Source organism: Garra rufa, chromosome 23 (genome assembly GCF_049309525.1).
Source record: "Garra rufa chromosome 23, GarRuf1.0, whole genome shotgun sequence".
In the NCBI taxonomy this organism is placed as follows: domain Eukaryota; kingdom Metazoa; phylum Chordata; class Actinopteri; order Cypriniformes; family Cyprinidae; genus Garra; species Garra rufa.
The window spans coordinates 8,549,600-8,566,564 of NC_133383.1; the positions used below are offsets into that span (position 1 = coordinate 8,549,600).

Below are 16,965 nucleotides of genomic sequence, written 5' to 3' on the forward strand. Positions count from 1 at the left end.
TTACAAAACTTCAGATAATGCAGTATAAGAGTGAAAAGCCATGCATGGACCTAAAATTGACCTGTCTAATGCTATTGTGACTTACCATTCTAAGGAGAGGAAGAGAACAGTCAATAGCTATATCTCTAAAAGACCTGATGCAGTTATTTAATGATTTAATTTTTGCCTTGCCACTGTTTTGTGAATTTGAGTGTTTCCTGAATTAATCTGCCTTCTCCATTTCAGAGGAATGAGGACTGACCAAATTTTTTGAACTGCTCCAGCTGGCTGACTTGAATGGATATTTGTTGTTGACAGGAATTTTTAATGTAGGAGGATAAATAAAGGTTTGAAAATCAAAATGGCTCATTGTGGATTTATGCCAATAATGTTGTCCAGAAGTCCCCAATTTTTGTTTTTATTGTAATTTTATGTTTTGTCCAGTAGGTGGTAGTCACTGCGTTTTTAGATGGATAATATGAATAGAGTCTGTTGCCAAAAAGTAGGAGCCACAAATGTACATAGAATTTTCATGAAGGTCAATTGTGGCCTATTGCAGTGTAGAGTTTTTCTTTTGGATTCCTAAGTGAAATTGTGTTTAATTTTCGTTCCTGCTAACCACAATGCATTTTTTTTTTTTTTCTCCATTTGGACGACTAAATCAGTTTTTGATAGTTTTATTGTAGTTTGTAAAAGCAGCCTTAATATTAGACCCTGGACCACAAACCCATTCTTAAGTAGCACAGGTATATTTTTAGCAATGGCCAAAAATCAATTGTATGGGTCAATTTACAGTGTTTTTTTTTTTTATTCCAAAAATCAAATTAAGATCATCTTCCATGAAAATATTTAGTAAATTTCCTCCCGTAAATATATCAAAACTTGATTTTTACTTAATATGCGTTGCTAAGGTATGTTGTTGTTTTTTTTTTTTTTTTTTTTTTTTTTTTTTGTCCCCCTCATTTTAATTTTTATTATATAAAATTATTTATTTTTTTGCATCTTTAGATTTGAGTTTTTCCAAATAGTTGTATCTCTGCCGAATATTGTACCCTAACAAAACAAATCAATGGAAAATCTTGCTTTAAAAATTGACCCTTATGCCTGGTTTTGTTGTCCAGGATCACATGTGTAGTGATTCTAGTCATGTATGTATGCTTCATTATTTTTAATTGAGGCCTTGTAAATACTAGTACACTTAAAAATAAAGGTGCTTCACGATGCCATAGGAAAACCTTTTTTGTCTAAGTGGTTCCATTAAGAACCTTAAACATCTAAAGAGCCTTTCTGTTTCACAAAAGGTTCTTTGTGGAGAAATTAAGTTTTCAGATTATAAAAAGGTAAGAAAGAGAAGGTTCTTCAAAGAACATTTGGTTCTTCTATAACATCAATTAAGGAACCCTTTATTTTTAAGGGTGTAGTTTGGAAGTTTTCAACTTCATTCGCCAGACCTTTTAGCATTTACAAGTTCCAAAGTGAGTTGGTAAGCTATGGGGACCTGAACTCTTTTATAAGCCTTTTTAATTTGTATAAAACTAAAATAAACTTTAAGAGCGGACGAATAATTTTGCAGAAATGGTACAAGTCTCACAAATGACAGATCGCGTTTTTATTTTCTGCTTAGTTTTTTTTCTTTGTTTTCGTTTTTTTATTTTTTTTTTATGTCTTGAATCGTTACGACGATTTAATTTGTTACAATGCGTCTTGCGTTTTCAAACTTGAATGGCTGAACGAATTAATTTAAGTCTTTGCATTAATCCACTTTCACTGGTGACACTTTTTTTCCATAAGGTTTCTCAGACGCGGTTTCCGTTTGAGCCGCTTACAACTGTAAATGTGACAAATTGCAGGATTATAAATTGCAAAACTGTCTGATGATAACCCTGAGGAGGAGTGATTCTCTGACGTGACGTCATGACGGGAGACACAGTGAGGCGCGCTCAGTGAGACTCGAATCAGTTCATTCCGGTGACTGATGCGCAAACTTCTAGAAAAAGAAAACGGTGTAAGGATAAAAAATGGAATGACCAAAAAGTTCGAATTCTTGGTTTGTTCTTATTCCGTTAATCCTGAGGAACTATATTGTATTGTCAAAGACTGAAAGCAGTTATTTAAAATCTTAAACTGGAGCATTGCTAAGTGGACTTTTCCTTCTCGTCCGACATGGGATTGTTTGTGGGAGCTACTATGTTTGAATCATTTTTCTACTTCCGTATTCTGCAAATTACTTACTGTCTGAAAATGTAGTGTATTGTTTTGACGCGCTCGTGTCCTTGCGCATCTCCAAGTGCGCGCTGTCTCAGTTTTGGACTTGAATCGGTGCAGATAAAGCAAAGAGCTTTTTTAATGTAGTTTGGGAGGCTTATCTTATTTAGAAGCTGTTTGACTTATGCTGTGGTAAGTTAATACCGTGATTTTTATTAATACTGACATGTTACTATTTTCTTTCTGGATGAGTTTAAAAGATTTACTTGTAACAAACGGACTGCAAATGCAATATCTTGATTGGTAGTTTTCTTTCTTTTTCTTCTTGAGGTTTGCCAAAGGAAGTACCCAGAGGATGTCTTTTTTGATGTAAAGACTCCTAGTCATTTTACTTTCAGTGACTTCTAAAAGAGAGAATGTTTTTGGAAGGATTACGCTAAGATTTAAGTCTATGGCAAAGACTGCTTTGCACTTCTCTGTCTAGCCTGGAACTTAAATATAGCCATGACACCACCTTCAGATGTGCCGTGTACATTGGGAGCAGAAAAAAATCACAGTTCAGAGGTTAAAGCATGCAATTCCATTTCTTCCTATTCTCTCGAAGCCACAGCTACATTTGCCACCGTAATGACGCTCATCATGCTCTTCACCATCTTTGGAAACATCCTGGTGATCATCGCTGTGCTCACATGCCGCTCTTTGCGAGGTCCTCAGAACCTGTTTTTGGTGTCGCTGGCTGCGGCGGACATCTTGGTGGCCACATTGATCATCCCGTTCTCTTTGGCCAATGAGCTGATGGGCTACTGGTACTTTGAGACATTTTGGTGTGAGATCATCTTGGCGCTAGATGTGCTCTTCTGCACGTCTTCCATCATACACCTGTGCGCCATCAGCCTGGACCGTTATCTGTCCATCTCCCGCCCGGTGCAGTATGCATCCCAGCGCACCCCTCGAAAGCTTAAGGGGGCCATATTGGTGGTGTGGCTCATCTCTGCAGTCATCTCCTTCCCACCGTTGGTCTCCATGAATAAGACTCAGCAGATGGAGGATGGGGGCTGCCCGCAGTGCAAACTCAATGAGGACGCCTGGTACATCCTGTACTCCTCCATCGGGTCGTTCTTCGCCCCGTGCCTCATCATGATCCTGGTGTATGTTCGCATCTATCAGATTGCCAAGAAGCACACTAGATGTCCTCCAGGAGAGCCGAGGAAAGATGGCGCAGGTGGAGTCCCGCAGGGACGGGAGTTGCAGAATGGGAAAAAACAGGGAGGAGTTGACCCTCCAAATGTTCCCAATCCAGTTTCCTCCAAATCTGACATCATAAACCAGCCACAACCTCCAATAGAGAGTCGCAAGCAGATAAAACGCTCAAGGAGGTGCAAGGACAACCACGAGGACAGTTCAAGCTCTGGCTCAGATGTCGAGGTAGCTGGGGGACATGATGCCAACGGGACAACCTCCAGTGTCCCTGGCCATCACGTGTCCTCCCCTACCCAAACATACTATAAGGTCATCGTAACATCAAAAGGCAGCCATCTGGCCCTCTCCGGTGTGAAACCAGCGGGAACACCGAACACCAGAAGGAAAGCTATGATCGTCCGCGAGAAACGTTTCACCTTCGTCCTGGCGGTCGTCATTGGGGTTTTTGTCGTCTGCTGGTTCCCCTTCTTCTTCACCTACAGTCTGCAGGCCATTTGTCCAGTGGCTTGTAAGGTACCAGAGGCACTTTTTAAGTTCTTCTTCTGGATTGGCTACTGTAACAGCGCCCTGAATCCGCTCATCTACACCATCTTTAACAGAGACTTTCGTAAAGCCTTCAAAAAGATTCTGTGTAAAAGATGCAAGGACTGTTCTTTTTGAAAAACAGTTTTATACCATAAAGTGACATTTGTTTCCACCTAAGGTGAAGCTCACAGAAAGTGTCAGGGTCGTATTTCACTTCAGTACTTAAATGAGACATTTTCAAGACAAATTAAGGCCTTGCAGCCCAAGTTTTCCTTGCAGAAGAAGAAAATAATTATGAAAGAACAAAGAACCTTTTGTGAAGATAATTATAATGCGTATAGATTATATTATACAATATCTTCTATACAAACCTAATTCATATTGTGACTATCCTTGTGTTTTTTCAGCACTTTTAATATATAAATTATAAGATTGTAAACTGCACTTAGTATGATGTTTCACTGAAATACTGTAAGCAGCAAAGATCTTTTGACAATTTGTTTTCCTTGCCAAAGAAACTAATCGTAGCTCATTTTCGTGTTTATCACTTTGCATGTTCAGTATTGCCTTTGAAAGAGCATGTTTAGTTACTTTATTTTGTGCTTTAATTGTCTTGTCAAAATAATGCCTCAAAGCAAAGAAAATGCAATGCAAGATTTTTAAAATACTGAAGAAAACAAAATATTTAAGCAAACTACAACTTACTACTTTTGATTTTGGGGTGGAAATTGACCTGGCCATGTTTTTGACAGGATCTTAGAAATTTATTTATCGTACGAATTTCTGAGAATTAAATTTTTGAAGCTTTTTAAATGACTGCTATTTACAAATCTCTTGAGCATTTGATGAACTCTTTCATCAGCAGTCCCATATCCTGAACCTTGCAGACACATCGGCATGCATTCCATTCATTTTTGGGATTCATCAGCTGAGGTGCCACATCAAACATGAGAAACTCTCACAAGATTGTGCCAGTGTCTTCCCAGAGATGCTTTGGCCTCCAGGGTGTTGCTTGTGACCTTTCCAGTGTACTTTCAAAAACAATGCGGCTCTTTCTCAGAGACACCTCTGGCTGCATCGTGAGATGACAGAGCTGGAAATGAGAAGATTTCAGAGAGCTTCACCTCTCTGGGAAAGTGCCAGAGCTCTTAAAACCCAGTAGATGCTTCGATGCATAGGTGGCTTCACCTAGCTTTACAATTAAATCCAAATACCATTTGCTTAGGTTAAAAGCATGTTTTTGACCATTTTTGTTGGTTTTCAGATTTTAACCAATTGAATGACATGGATTTTCTAAATAGAGTCTGCTTGATTTCTGTTATTTGATGGGTTCTGATTGAAAGTAATGGCTGTTATGTCTGCAGGCTGATGCTTTTGGGTTATCAAAACCTCTCTTTCTTTTGTGTGTGTCTAAAGAAGAGGGGCAATTATGTAAATTAATTGTGCACTTATTAATGCCTCTTGATTTTATGATTTTTCTGCTGTCATAAGAAGGTTTGTGCACTTTTATTTAGCTTGTAGAATGATATTGGTGACTGTGTGAGTGCAGATAAGTGAAGTTAGGCATGTACCAGCATGTCTTTGACAATAAAACTGCTTCCACAAATTTGGTCCCATTAAGCGTCCTGCTGAAAACGAGCTGCTGTTGTAAAGCAAATGTATTTGTGAAAATAAATTTACATTCGTGTCATTTGGATGTTTTGCTGAGTAATTTTCAGTGACTGCTGTGTAAGTCTGTTTTCAAATATTCATGATATCAACATTTTTGCTGGCTGGCTGTTGTGCGACTGAATTAGATGTCAGGTATAGCAAATATGTGACCCTGGACCACAAAACCAGTCTTAAGTCGCTGGGGTATATTTGTAGCAATAGCCAAAAATACATTGTATGGGTCAAAATGATAGATTTTTCTTTTATGTCAAAAATCATTAGGAAATTAAGTAAAGATCATGTTACATTAAGATTTTTTGTTAAATTCCTACTGTAAACCTATCAAAATGTAATTTTTGATTAGTAATATGCATTGTTAAGAACTTAATTTGGACAACTTTAAAGGTGATTTTCTCAGTATTTAGATTTTTTGCACCCTTAGATTCCATAATTTCAAATAGATGTATCTCGGACAAATATTGCCCTATCCTAACAAACTATACATCAATAGAAAGCTTATTTATTGAGCTTTCATATGATGTATATATCTCAGTTTTGTAAAATTTAACCTTATGACTGGTTTTGTGGTCCAGGGTCACATATGAGTTTTGTCTTTGATTTTTATGATGTTATTGTTTTCCATGTATTTTTAAAATCATCATATGCCTCTGAAAGCACAAATATTTAGCTGTGATTTGTTGCTTACGAACTGGAAGATTTTTCACTCATCAGTTTTAGCAAGTTTTTTTTTTCTTTCAGTTCAATATATGTGACCCTGGACAACAAAAACCAGCCTTAAGTATGTAGCATGGGTATATTTGTAGCAATAGCCAAAAATATATTATATGGGCCAAAATTATCGATTTTTTTTTCTTTTATGTCAAAAATCATTAGGATATTAAGTAAAGATCATGTTTCATGAAGATATTTTGTTAATTTCCTACAGTAAATATATCAAAAAATAATTTTTGATTAGTAATTATATGCATTGCCAACTTAATTTGGACAACTTTTAGGCTATTTTCTTAATATTTAGATTTTTTGTTCTATCCTAACATAATTTATTCAGCTTTCGGGTGATGCATAAATCTCAGTTTTGAAAAATGTACCCTTGACTGGTTCCAGGGTCACATATAGTGTTAAAATTAATTTAAAAAAATGTAACTGTTACATTTATTTTATATCCTCAATTGGATTTAAGTCAGGACTCTGGCTGGGCCACTGCAAAACATTAATGTTTTTTGTCTGCTAACCATTTCTTCACCACTTTTGCTGTGTGTTTTGGGTCATTGTCGTGCTGAAATGTCCACTGGTGCCAAGTAAGGCCAAGTTTCTCTGCAGACTGCCTGATGTTGTTGTTGAGAATTTTTATGTATTGCTCCTTTTTCATGGTGCCGTTTACTGTGATGAGGGTTCCCTGGTCCACCGGCTGAAAAACACCCCGAAAACATTAGGTTCCCACCACCATGTTTGACAGTGGGGATGGTGTTCTTATGGTTGAAGGCTTCTCCTTTTTTACGCCAAATGAAGGCTACATCATTGTGGCCAAACAATTCATTCGTTTCATCTGACCATAAAACAGAAAACCAGAAGTCTTAATATTTGTCCAGATGAGCATTTGCAAAGGCCAAGCGGGCTTTTGTGTACCTTATCTGGAGAAGTGGTGTCCTCCTTGGTCTGTGTCCGTGGAACCCAATGGTGTGCAGTGTCCGTTGGACACCGTTGCCACCAGCAGAACCCAGATTAGACAGGATGGCCTTGGTGGTGATCCTTTTTTACCTCTCTCACTATCCTCCTGGCCAGCACAGGTGTCAGACCACGTCCTCTGAGATTTTTCACAGTGCGGAACGTCTTGTATTTTTTAATAATACTTTGCACTGTAGCCACTGGAACTTAAAAACATTTAGATATGGTCTTATAGCTCTTTACTGACTTGTGAGCAGCCACAAAGTGCAACCGCAGGTCCTCAGTGAGCTCCTTTGTCTTAGCCAACAGCAGAGAGCTTCTGTTTTTCACCTGTTGAGTTGATTAAAACAGCTGTTCCCAATGAATCAGGGTAATTAGAGTGCTTTAAAACAACTTGGACTATTTGGAATGGTATAGAACTTTGGATCCCATAGACTGTGACAGTTTGCAAAAGGTATTTGGACATGGCTCTATTTGTTCAAATGTAAATAAAAGCTGAGAAATATTTTTTTCCACAATGATGCTTTGTACATCGTCTTCAAATCGTCTTCAAAAGTCAAAATTTGCCAAGAGTATGAATAATTTCGGGCTTGACTGTATGTATATTTATATCTATATAAATAATTTACAAATATATTTTGTCTTACTTATAATTGCTTTAAAATTAAAGCTTCCACTCAACAGCTAGCCTTGCTTTTTCTTTCTTTCTTGGCCTTATAAAGGCATTGTAGTCTTAGTTTCTAAAAAAACATGTTCCCATGATAAATTGTTTGCTACTTTATTTGGTCCTCTAAGATCAATGGCCTTGATCACAGCTTATATGACTAACCATCCTTTATCTTATTCCATGGTTTACATCAAAAGATATGCACGCTGATATTCTGTGGTTGTTGGTGCAATGTTAAAGTTCTTTCATGCAGTTTATGCAAACCTGAGGTCATCTAGGGCCCTAACATACAACCCATCTGTATCTCCATGACACTTTGAATCCCTTCATTACATCTGCAGCAAAATCTGCTGTTTGCAGCTGTTCATATTTTCATCCATCCAGTCGCATGTTAATTTTGTGAAACGGTGCTTCCCTCTGCAATCTCAAGTGCCCCTTCCTCTTTTTGAAGCGGCAGAAACAGATGCTGCCAAACGGGCCGAGGTGAAACATATTTGTACACAGACTTCAGAAGCAAAGACACTGATTATGAGGGCTGCTGGATTCACTTTTATAATGACAACAAAAAAACCCTTATGAACAAACCAATTTATACCTTTTTTTTCTTGCATGCATGCATACATCTGACTGCTTTTCACTATACTGATAAGAAATGTGGCTTTTGACGATTTGCAGTAGTTAATGCATTGTGGGGCTGGAGCTGAAATCTAATTAGACCATCGAAAATGGTTGTTTATGACTTTTCTAACCACATTGTAAAGACTTGTGTGTTTGTGGACTTAGATTAAGAAAAATCATGTTAAAATGCGAGCATCAAACATAATGCATTAGGTTTGATATCAAATATGATTTTGTCTAAAAGTTCAACAAACTTTTCCATTTCTAATTATTATTTCATGTCATGCCTTACAGAGTTAAATTTTATGATAAACACTTCATACACTTTTCCCCCTCTTATAGTCATCTTTTCAATGTCTTATCACTTGAGATTGGCTGGAAGCATCTTGCTGCGAGTTAATTAGGGAGCTGTGCTGAGCGAATGCACTCCGCAATCACTCTCTCATAGGCGCTGTTTACAGACTGTATGCATCAGAGCCGCTGAATGGAGCTTTGTGAACAGACGCCATTAAGAGCTGTTATTTAAAGCTTCTGAATTTACGGCTCTAGATATCTGGACTCGCCCCGGTATGTTCAGTCAAAGGTCTGTGCCGTCCATTTATGTAAACGCATTGGGTTCGTTTGTACATTAATCATTTCCTAAAGAGCTGTGTTTGGCTATTGGTGGTAACGCAAGAGGAATAAATCCGCGATACGGAACAGGATGTTCAAACAACGCTGTCACTGATAGAAGGAAATTAGTTTCATTTTCTCAAGATATTTTTTGTGATTGGGCGATGGTTTGCGTTTCTGCTTCAAGAGATAAGTTGTGAGAAAGTGAAAAGAACTGCTGAAGTGATCAGTGAAACTGAAAATATTTTGCAATGATGCAAATGCCTAAGTGTCAACTCTATGAAGAAAATGTGAGGCCACAGTTCATACAGATGGTTCACACAGTTCACGCGGCCAGTGAAATTTAACTTAATTATTTCATTTTAAAAAGTATTTAGAAAAAAAAAAGTTTAGAGGATTTGCACTTAAGTTACGGTTTGGTCAGTTACCCGGATGCATGGCCATATTGGCAGTACTTTTTGGTAAACAACAGAATGGATTGTATGGTTAATGTACTAAGCTACTGAATATGTTCTGCTTATTTTATGCTGTCTACTCTAAACCATGGAGAAAAAGTGTGGAAGCTGCTAAAGCATATAGAGAAGGGCACAATATTTGACAAACTAAATGCAATAGGTAAAGATAGGTACAAGCAGTATTAATTAAGATATTAGCCTAATATTTCACCTACCTGACTGGAAATGATAAGAACCAACACGAATGTTGTCAAGATTCTTGCCCTGGGAATCCTGGTTCAGTTTGGCCAACCACAAACGTCTTTTGGTCCTCAGGCAGTTTTTTGCAGTCTTCGTCTTGATTTGTTATAACTTTGGCAGGCTGTGGTACTTCAAATGTTTTCCCGGTCTGGCCAATTAGTATAGCCCAAAACATGATGATAATTAGTGATGCACCGAATGTTCGGCAACTGAAAATATTTGAAAAGGCGAAAAGGTCGAAAAAATTATACAGAATAATGACGTGACACCATCAAATAGAGGCGTGCACTAATGCAGCAAACATGTCAGCAGTGTGGAAGCATTTAAAACTGTCCGAGAAAGACACAAAAAACGTTAAAAGCACCAACAGCAAGAGACTGTTTAGTATCGCATTGCATGTTGTCCATGTGAAGAGAAAGGGGTGGTTGTTGCTGGTTACTGTATGATGACTGAAATCGTGAAATGGCCTTAAAGGAGAACTCCGGTGTGATATTGACCTAAAGTGTATTGAATCATGATACCGAGTGTGAACGTACCTTGCATATTTCATCTCGTTTTGTGTCCAGCTGTCCGAAATCTGGGGTCAGTTAGCCGATGCTCACAACAGGCTGTCTATGAGAGTGAACAGGGCATCGGAAAAGCCATGTAAATAAATCACTGTTTTACGCCATTTACGAGGCACAAAGTAGCTCCACACTTCATCGGTAGACTTCCTAGGGCCCTGACATTTAAAATGAGACATTGAAAACTCAGAAAAAGCACCGGTAGTTTATTTACAAGAAGATTTATACAGACAGTACCTGGGAAAGAAAATCCGGTCGCCGCCATCCTGAACTTAGTCACGATAAATCGAGTGTCGAGCACCAATGAATTTATCAGGTTATCAACGTATCAGGTTGTAGTTTCCTTCGTGCTCGACACTCGACTTATCGTGACTACATTTAAGATGGCGGCCACCGCTCTGTTCCTGGTGCAAGATGTCTGTATAAATCTTCTTGTAAATAAACTACCGGTGCTTTTTCTGAGTTCTCAATGTCTCGTTTTAAATGTCAGGGCCCTAGGAAGTCTACCGATGAAGTGTGGAGCTACTTTGTGCCTCGTAAATGGCGTAAAACAGTGATTTATTTACATGGCTTTTCCGATGCCCTGTTCACTCTCATAGACAGCCTGTTGTGAGCATCGGCTAACTGACCCCAGATTTCGGACAGCTGGACACAAACCGAGATGAAATATGCAAGGTACGTTCACACTCGGTATCATGATTCAATACACTTTAGGTCAATATCACACCGGAGTTCTCCTTTAAACCTTTAGGGGAAAAAAACTACAGAACATTATGTTGTCTAATACACGCACGAATTGTATGTATTCTGACAGCTCTGCACGAGCTTGTTAGCCAGGGTTCAAAGTCCAAAGCATGAGGAAAATCTGAAACAGCAATGAGAATCATTCATAAATCTGCTGCTGTCAGCAAAAATGGTACTTTCTCGTGGGTTTCCGCCAAAATAAAAGTCAACATTCATAAATGTTAGCACTGTAATAATTTTACTGTTGTTCTATAAAATGAAATAAAAAAGACAAAAATAATCATAACATTCATTACTACAGCTCTATAAATACATTTATTATAACATTCTCCTTTGCTCAGCAAGGCTGCATTTATTTGTACATTAAAAAACACATGCCTGATTCAAGAAGGGGGTCTTAAAAGTGGCCAAAGAATATTATTTTACTAAATTAATAATTTTAAGTTAAATTGTGCTTTGTTGGTAGGCTATAATGTCTACTAGAATGTTAAAAATGCTCAGTGTTAAGTAAATATTTTTAAACTGATATTTTGTAATTGATTTTATTTTTTTATTTTTTTTTGAAAAGCAAGACAAAACTGTAAAAAGCACATATTGGCTATTTAATTTATGCAATGGTGAACAAAAATGGCAAAATACATGGGGGAAAAAAACATGAAAAACAGTGTTCGGTAATCGGCCTTCGGCCCAGTGTTTAATTTTGTTTGGCTTTCGGGCCAAGAATTTTCATTTCGGTGGATCCCTAATAATAATTGACCATTTTAAAGGAACACTCCACTTTTTTTGGAAATAGGCTCATTCTCCAACTCCCCCCGAGTTAATAAGTTGAGTTTTACCGTTTTGAAATCCATTCAGCCGTTCTCCTGTTCTAGCGATATCACTTTTAGCATAGCTTAGCATAGATCATTGAATCCTATTAGACCAGTAGCATCATGTTCAAAAATGACCAACGAGTTTCCATATTTGTTGTATTTGACTCTTCTGTAGTTATATCGTGTACTAAAACGCGATGAACGCGATGCTATTGGTCTAATAGGATTCAATGATCTATGCTAAGCTATGCTAAAAGTGATATCGCCAGAACAGGAGAACGGCTGAATGGATTTCAAAACGGTAAAAATCAACTTATTAACTCGGGGGGAGTTGGAGAATGAGCCTATTTCCAAAAAAAGTGGAGTGTTCCTTTAAGCAGCAATAAGCAGCAAATTATGACTTTTGTTCGGTTCAGTGGCATTGTGGCACCAATATGGCCGATTGATGACGCCTCATGAAAACACTCTATATAATGGCCTTATTGGAAAGAGTAATTTTAAAAAAGTGAAAAAAAAAATGTACACACTTTGTCAAAATAGTACTTAAAATGGCATTAAAACATGATCTGTGGGAGTTTTTAGTCAGTAATCAGCTTGGTGAACTTCAAAGTAAATTGACAGCATTTAGTATTTAAACAGTTGAAGTCAAAAGTTTACATACACCTTGCAGAATCTGCAAAATGTTAATTATTTTTTTTTTACCAAAATAAGAGGGATCGTATATACAATACATGTTATTTTTTATTTAGAACTGATCTGAATAAGATATTTCACATAAAAGACATTTAGTCCACAAGAGAAAATAATAGTTGAATTTATAAAAATGACCCTGTTCAAAAGTTTACACTTGATTCTTATTACTGTGCAGCTTATGAAGGGCAGTACTAAATGAAAAAAAAACAAAAACATGATATTTAGGCAAAGCAAGAAAAATGTACACATCTTCATTCTGTTCAAAAGTTTTCACCCCAAGGCTCTTAATGCATCGTTTTTCCATCTGGAGCATTTGAATCTTTTGTGAGAGTTGCATATGAGTTCCTCAGTTGTCCTCAGTGTGAAATATCTGTATGTTCTTGTATTTGGAAACTTACTGCATCGCACCTGGCTAATATGGCAGTGTATGTTATTTTTTTATTTCGTTCATTCATATCTGTACAGCATCAAAAAATATGGGATGAGTTACAGGCTAAAGTTTAAATAATAGTCGTGATGCTAACCTTTGCAGACGACATTAATAAATGACACTGATTGGCACTGCCCACGCATGCTATTACTGCTGGTAAAAAGCTTGGACCAGGGTGCATCTTCTGACACGTGATTTACATAAGTCACCTCAGTGAAAGAATGAGATAAATCTGTGGAACTCCATCACAATGCTTACTGTTTTTGTGCACGCATTAGATGATTGCAGCAGCCAGTCGGTTTGTTGGCCTCATGAGTCAGTCGTCCCACTCTAGTTCTGTTCATACCGCTGAACGATGTCCATTAGAAAGAAAACACTATTAATCAAATGCAGAGGTTGCTTATTTGAACATAATGTCGCTTTTAACAGCTGTTATACAACAATTCATCATCTCAAAGTCCTCAGTGAACTAAACAACAACACGACTGCTTCAGATAGAGATTCAGATCTTTTGACAGTTTGCACTTTCATGGGTGAAAGTGTGAAATTTAATGGCTTTTTTATATATAGCTGTGGAGACTTAAATATCAACTTTGTTTCTCAGTTTTTTGCTGAAAATCCTGACAACAGTTGACCATTCAAATGAAAATTCACACCGAAAATCATACAAATTTGTGTCTGCCATGCTCGTTAGTCCTGAATGCTAAAATAAAATAATCATAACCTCAAAATCTCACCAGATGCTCAGCAGTTTTAACCAAGCTAAATGTAATTTTATGGAAATATAAATAGCACAAACCGTGCAAAGCACTTTAATTTGCACAATTACGCAATTGTTCAGTGCAGTTACACTTTTAAAAAGCACCGATGTTCTCAGTGTCTGCGTACTCATGAAGAAAAGCTTTTTATCTTTGGTGGAGTCATTAAAGCGAGTAAATTAATTTAAAATACAGCGTTGTGTTTGATCAGTTCTGGCATGTTTCCGCATCCTAAAGATTACCCAGCCATAGAGATACTGTCCTTTGTTAAATGAGGGTTAGCCTGGTGGGTTTTAATTTAAATAAATTCAACTCTGTTTAACAATTATAACCTTTTCAGGCATTGTGCTCGTTGATCCATTATTGCACGGCAAAATATAGCTTGAAAGTTTAGAAGAACTGCTCAAGGAAAAGATAAACTGTTCAGTGTCTTTGTTATTTGACAAATGAAGATTTTGCAGTTTTTCGCTAAAAATTAATTGATAGACTGGAGACTGTGGTGTTTTTATCAGCTGTTTCTGACGGCACCCATTCACTGCAGAGGAACCATAGGTGAGCAAGTAATGCTAACTATCTACAAATCTAATGAAGAAACAAACTCACCTACATCTTGGATGGCCTAAGGGTGAGTACATTTTTGACATTTTAATTCTGGGGTGAACTATACTTTTAGTTTAGTCTCAGTTGTTTTCTGTTTTTATTTCTCCAGTGGCTTTTAAGCAGAAACATCTGAAACAAAGTTGATTCTTAAACCCAACTGAGAATCCCAGCTTTGAAAGAGCATCCACTGAGCTTTCCTTTGGGCTTATGGCACTTTTTCAAAACTTGTTGTGTGTCATTTGTGTTTGGACTCTTTGCTTCGAGTATGTACTGCATAATTAATTTTAACCCCGTCCCCCAGTGTATTAGTTTCGTTTGTACGACTGATCACTGAAGCTTGATTATTTCCCTTCTCATTAACTATGTTCACATATGAATAATTCATAAGGTCAGTCTGTCTAAGTAGATTATCATGTTATCTTTGTTTACTCATGCTTTAGCCCCGGGTTGTTAACATGTTTCATAGGTGATATTTGCAGGAGCTAAAAGCAAGGTGGCATTGTACAGACAACAGAAAACGGGACGTTATTCCCTGGTCGACTAAGAAAAAATGTTTCATGCAGTATTTACTCTTACAGAATCATAATGAGGCATCATTAAGTTTACATGAGGCTCATTTAGTGCATTTGTTACCAATGAGACTTTTACATGGTTTTTGAAGCTTGACGATCACCTTCTCATCCCTTATCCCTCTCCTTTTGTGTTTAATGCGTAAGAGTTAAAAACTGATGCATTTTCAGTTCAGTGAGAGTTGATTTATGGTTGTGTGAATTACTTCTATTGTGATTTTTTTAACAGCTGTTTGGACTCTCATTCTGACGGCACCCATTCACTTTTAGTGAGCAAGTGATGTAATGCTACATTTCACCAAATCTGATTAAGAAACAAACTTATCTACATCTTGGATGGCCTGAGGGTGAGTATATTTTCAGCGATGTTTCTGTTTTGGCTGAACTATACCTTTATCCTTGTAATACTGCAAAGCAGTAGAACTTTTTTTTATTCGTTTATATTTGAAGATTTAAAAGCCAACAGATTTGGCCTGAAAATAACAAGGTATGCCTAAAGTTCTCTGTCATATACTGTAAAGCCTTTGACATAACAGCACTGCTAATATTTCTGGCTTATGTTAAACTCATTTTAAGCATTTAAAGTAGACAAAAGCATCAAGTGAAGAAATGTAAATGATCAAAAATAGTATGGAAGCCGGTTTCCGCCACATAAAAGGTGATTTTTAATCTCAGAATTATGAGATATAAACTTACAATTCCAAGTTATAAAGTCAGAATTGCATGATATAAACTCACAATTTTGAGAAATAAAGGCATAATTGTGAGATATAAACTCACAATTCTGACTTTTTTTTTTCCAGTTTATATCTCGCAATTGTGAATTGAGAACATACAGTCTTTTTTCTCATCAAAATTGGACTTTATAACTCACAATTGCGAGTTTATATCTTACAATTCTGTGAAAAAAAGTCTCACTTTTTAACCTGCAATTGCAAGTTTATATCTCATAATTCTGACTTTATAATACGCAATTGTGAGTTTATATATATCACAATTCTGAGAAAAAAAAGTCAGACTTGCAAGTTTGTATCAGCAGTTAAAAAAATCTGAATTGTGAGATATAAACTTGCAATTCTAAGAACATATCAGTCTTTTTCCCCCTCAGAATTGGACTTCATAACTCACAGTTGCGAGTTTCTTACAATTCTGTGAAAAAAGTCAGAATTGCGAGATACAAACTCGAAATTGCATGAAAAAAGTCAAATTGCTATTCTCGAAATTCTGACTTAACCTGCAACCTGCAACTGCAAGTTTATATCTCATGTCTTTTTTCCCCCTCAAAATTGTACTTTATAGCTCACAATTGTGAGTTTATATCTCACAATTCTAAGAAAAAAAGTCAGAGTTGCGAGATACAAACTCGAAACTGCGAGAATAAAGTCAGATTTGTTAGTTTTAATCTCACAATTCTGACTTTATAATCTGCAATTGTGAATTTATATCTCACAATTCTGAGAAAAAAAATATAGAAATTGCGGGTTTGTATATGTCACAGTTCTGTCAGTTTATGTCTTTGGTTTATCCCATTTGTCTTCCCCCCGTTGATCTGTGTCATTTGGTTTAGCCCTCGTCATCATTATTTCTAGCACCTGTCCTTGTATCATTAGTCATCTGTGTCACCTGTGTTTAATCATTAGTTCCCCTTTAAAAGTCTGTCTTTGTCTTGAGTTCACTGTCGGTCTTTGCTTATGTTAAACGTTGTACTCGTGTGAGGAAGTTTATCTGTGTTCCTGCCAGTTCCTGCTTATTCATCTGAAGATTATAATAAATATTAGTGTTTATTGTACCTTCGTCTCGTGTCTCGTCAGTCCTGCACGAAACCTTAACAGTATAATGCAGTCCTAAAAAAAAGTTGTGAGAACATCAGTATTTTTTCCCCCTCAAAATTGGACTTTATAACTTACGATTGCAAGTTTATAATATCACACAATTCTGAGAAAAAAGTCAGTTGCGAGA

At 36.9% G+C, this 16,965-nt stretch overlaps 1 protein-coding gene across 1 annotated transcript; it reads left to right on the plus strand.

The window, feature by feature from the left end:
* Nucleotides 1-2,524: 2,524 nt before the first annotated feature.
* On the plus strand, nt 2,525-5,449 carry LOC141299470 (alpha-2B adrenergic receptor). The gene has a single exon (XM_073829829.1). The coding sequence runs from the start codon at nt 2,689-2,691 to the stop codon at nt 4,042-4,044; it is 1,356 nt and encodes a 451-aa protein (XP_073685930.1). The 5' UTR covers nt 2,525-2,688; the 3' UTR covers nt 4,045-5,449.
* The last annotated feature ends 11,516 nt before the right edge of the window (nt 5,450-16,965 follow it).

Excerpts from the sequence above, each read along its gene's own strand:
- LOC141299470 (XM_073829829.1), top strand. The coding sequence starts at position 2,689 with ATGACACCACCTTCAGATGTGCCGTGTACATTGGGAGCAGAAAAAAAT.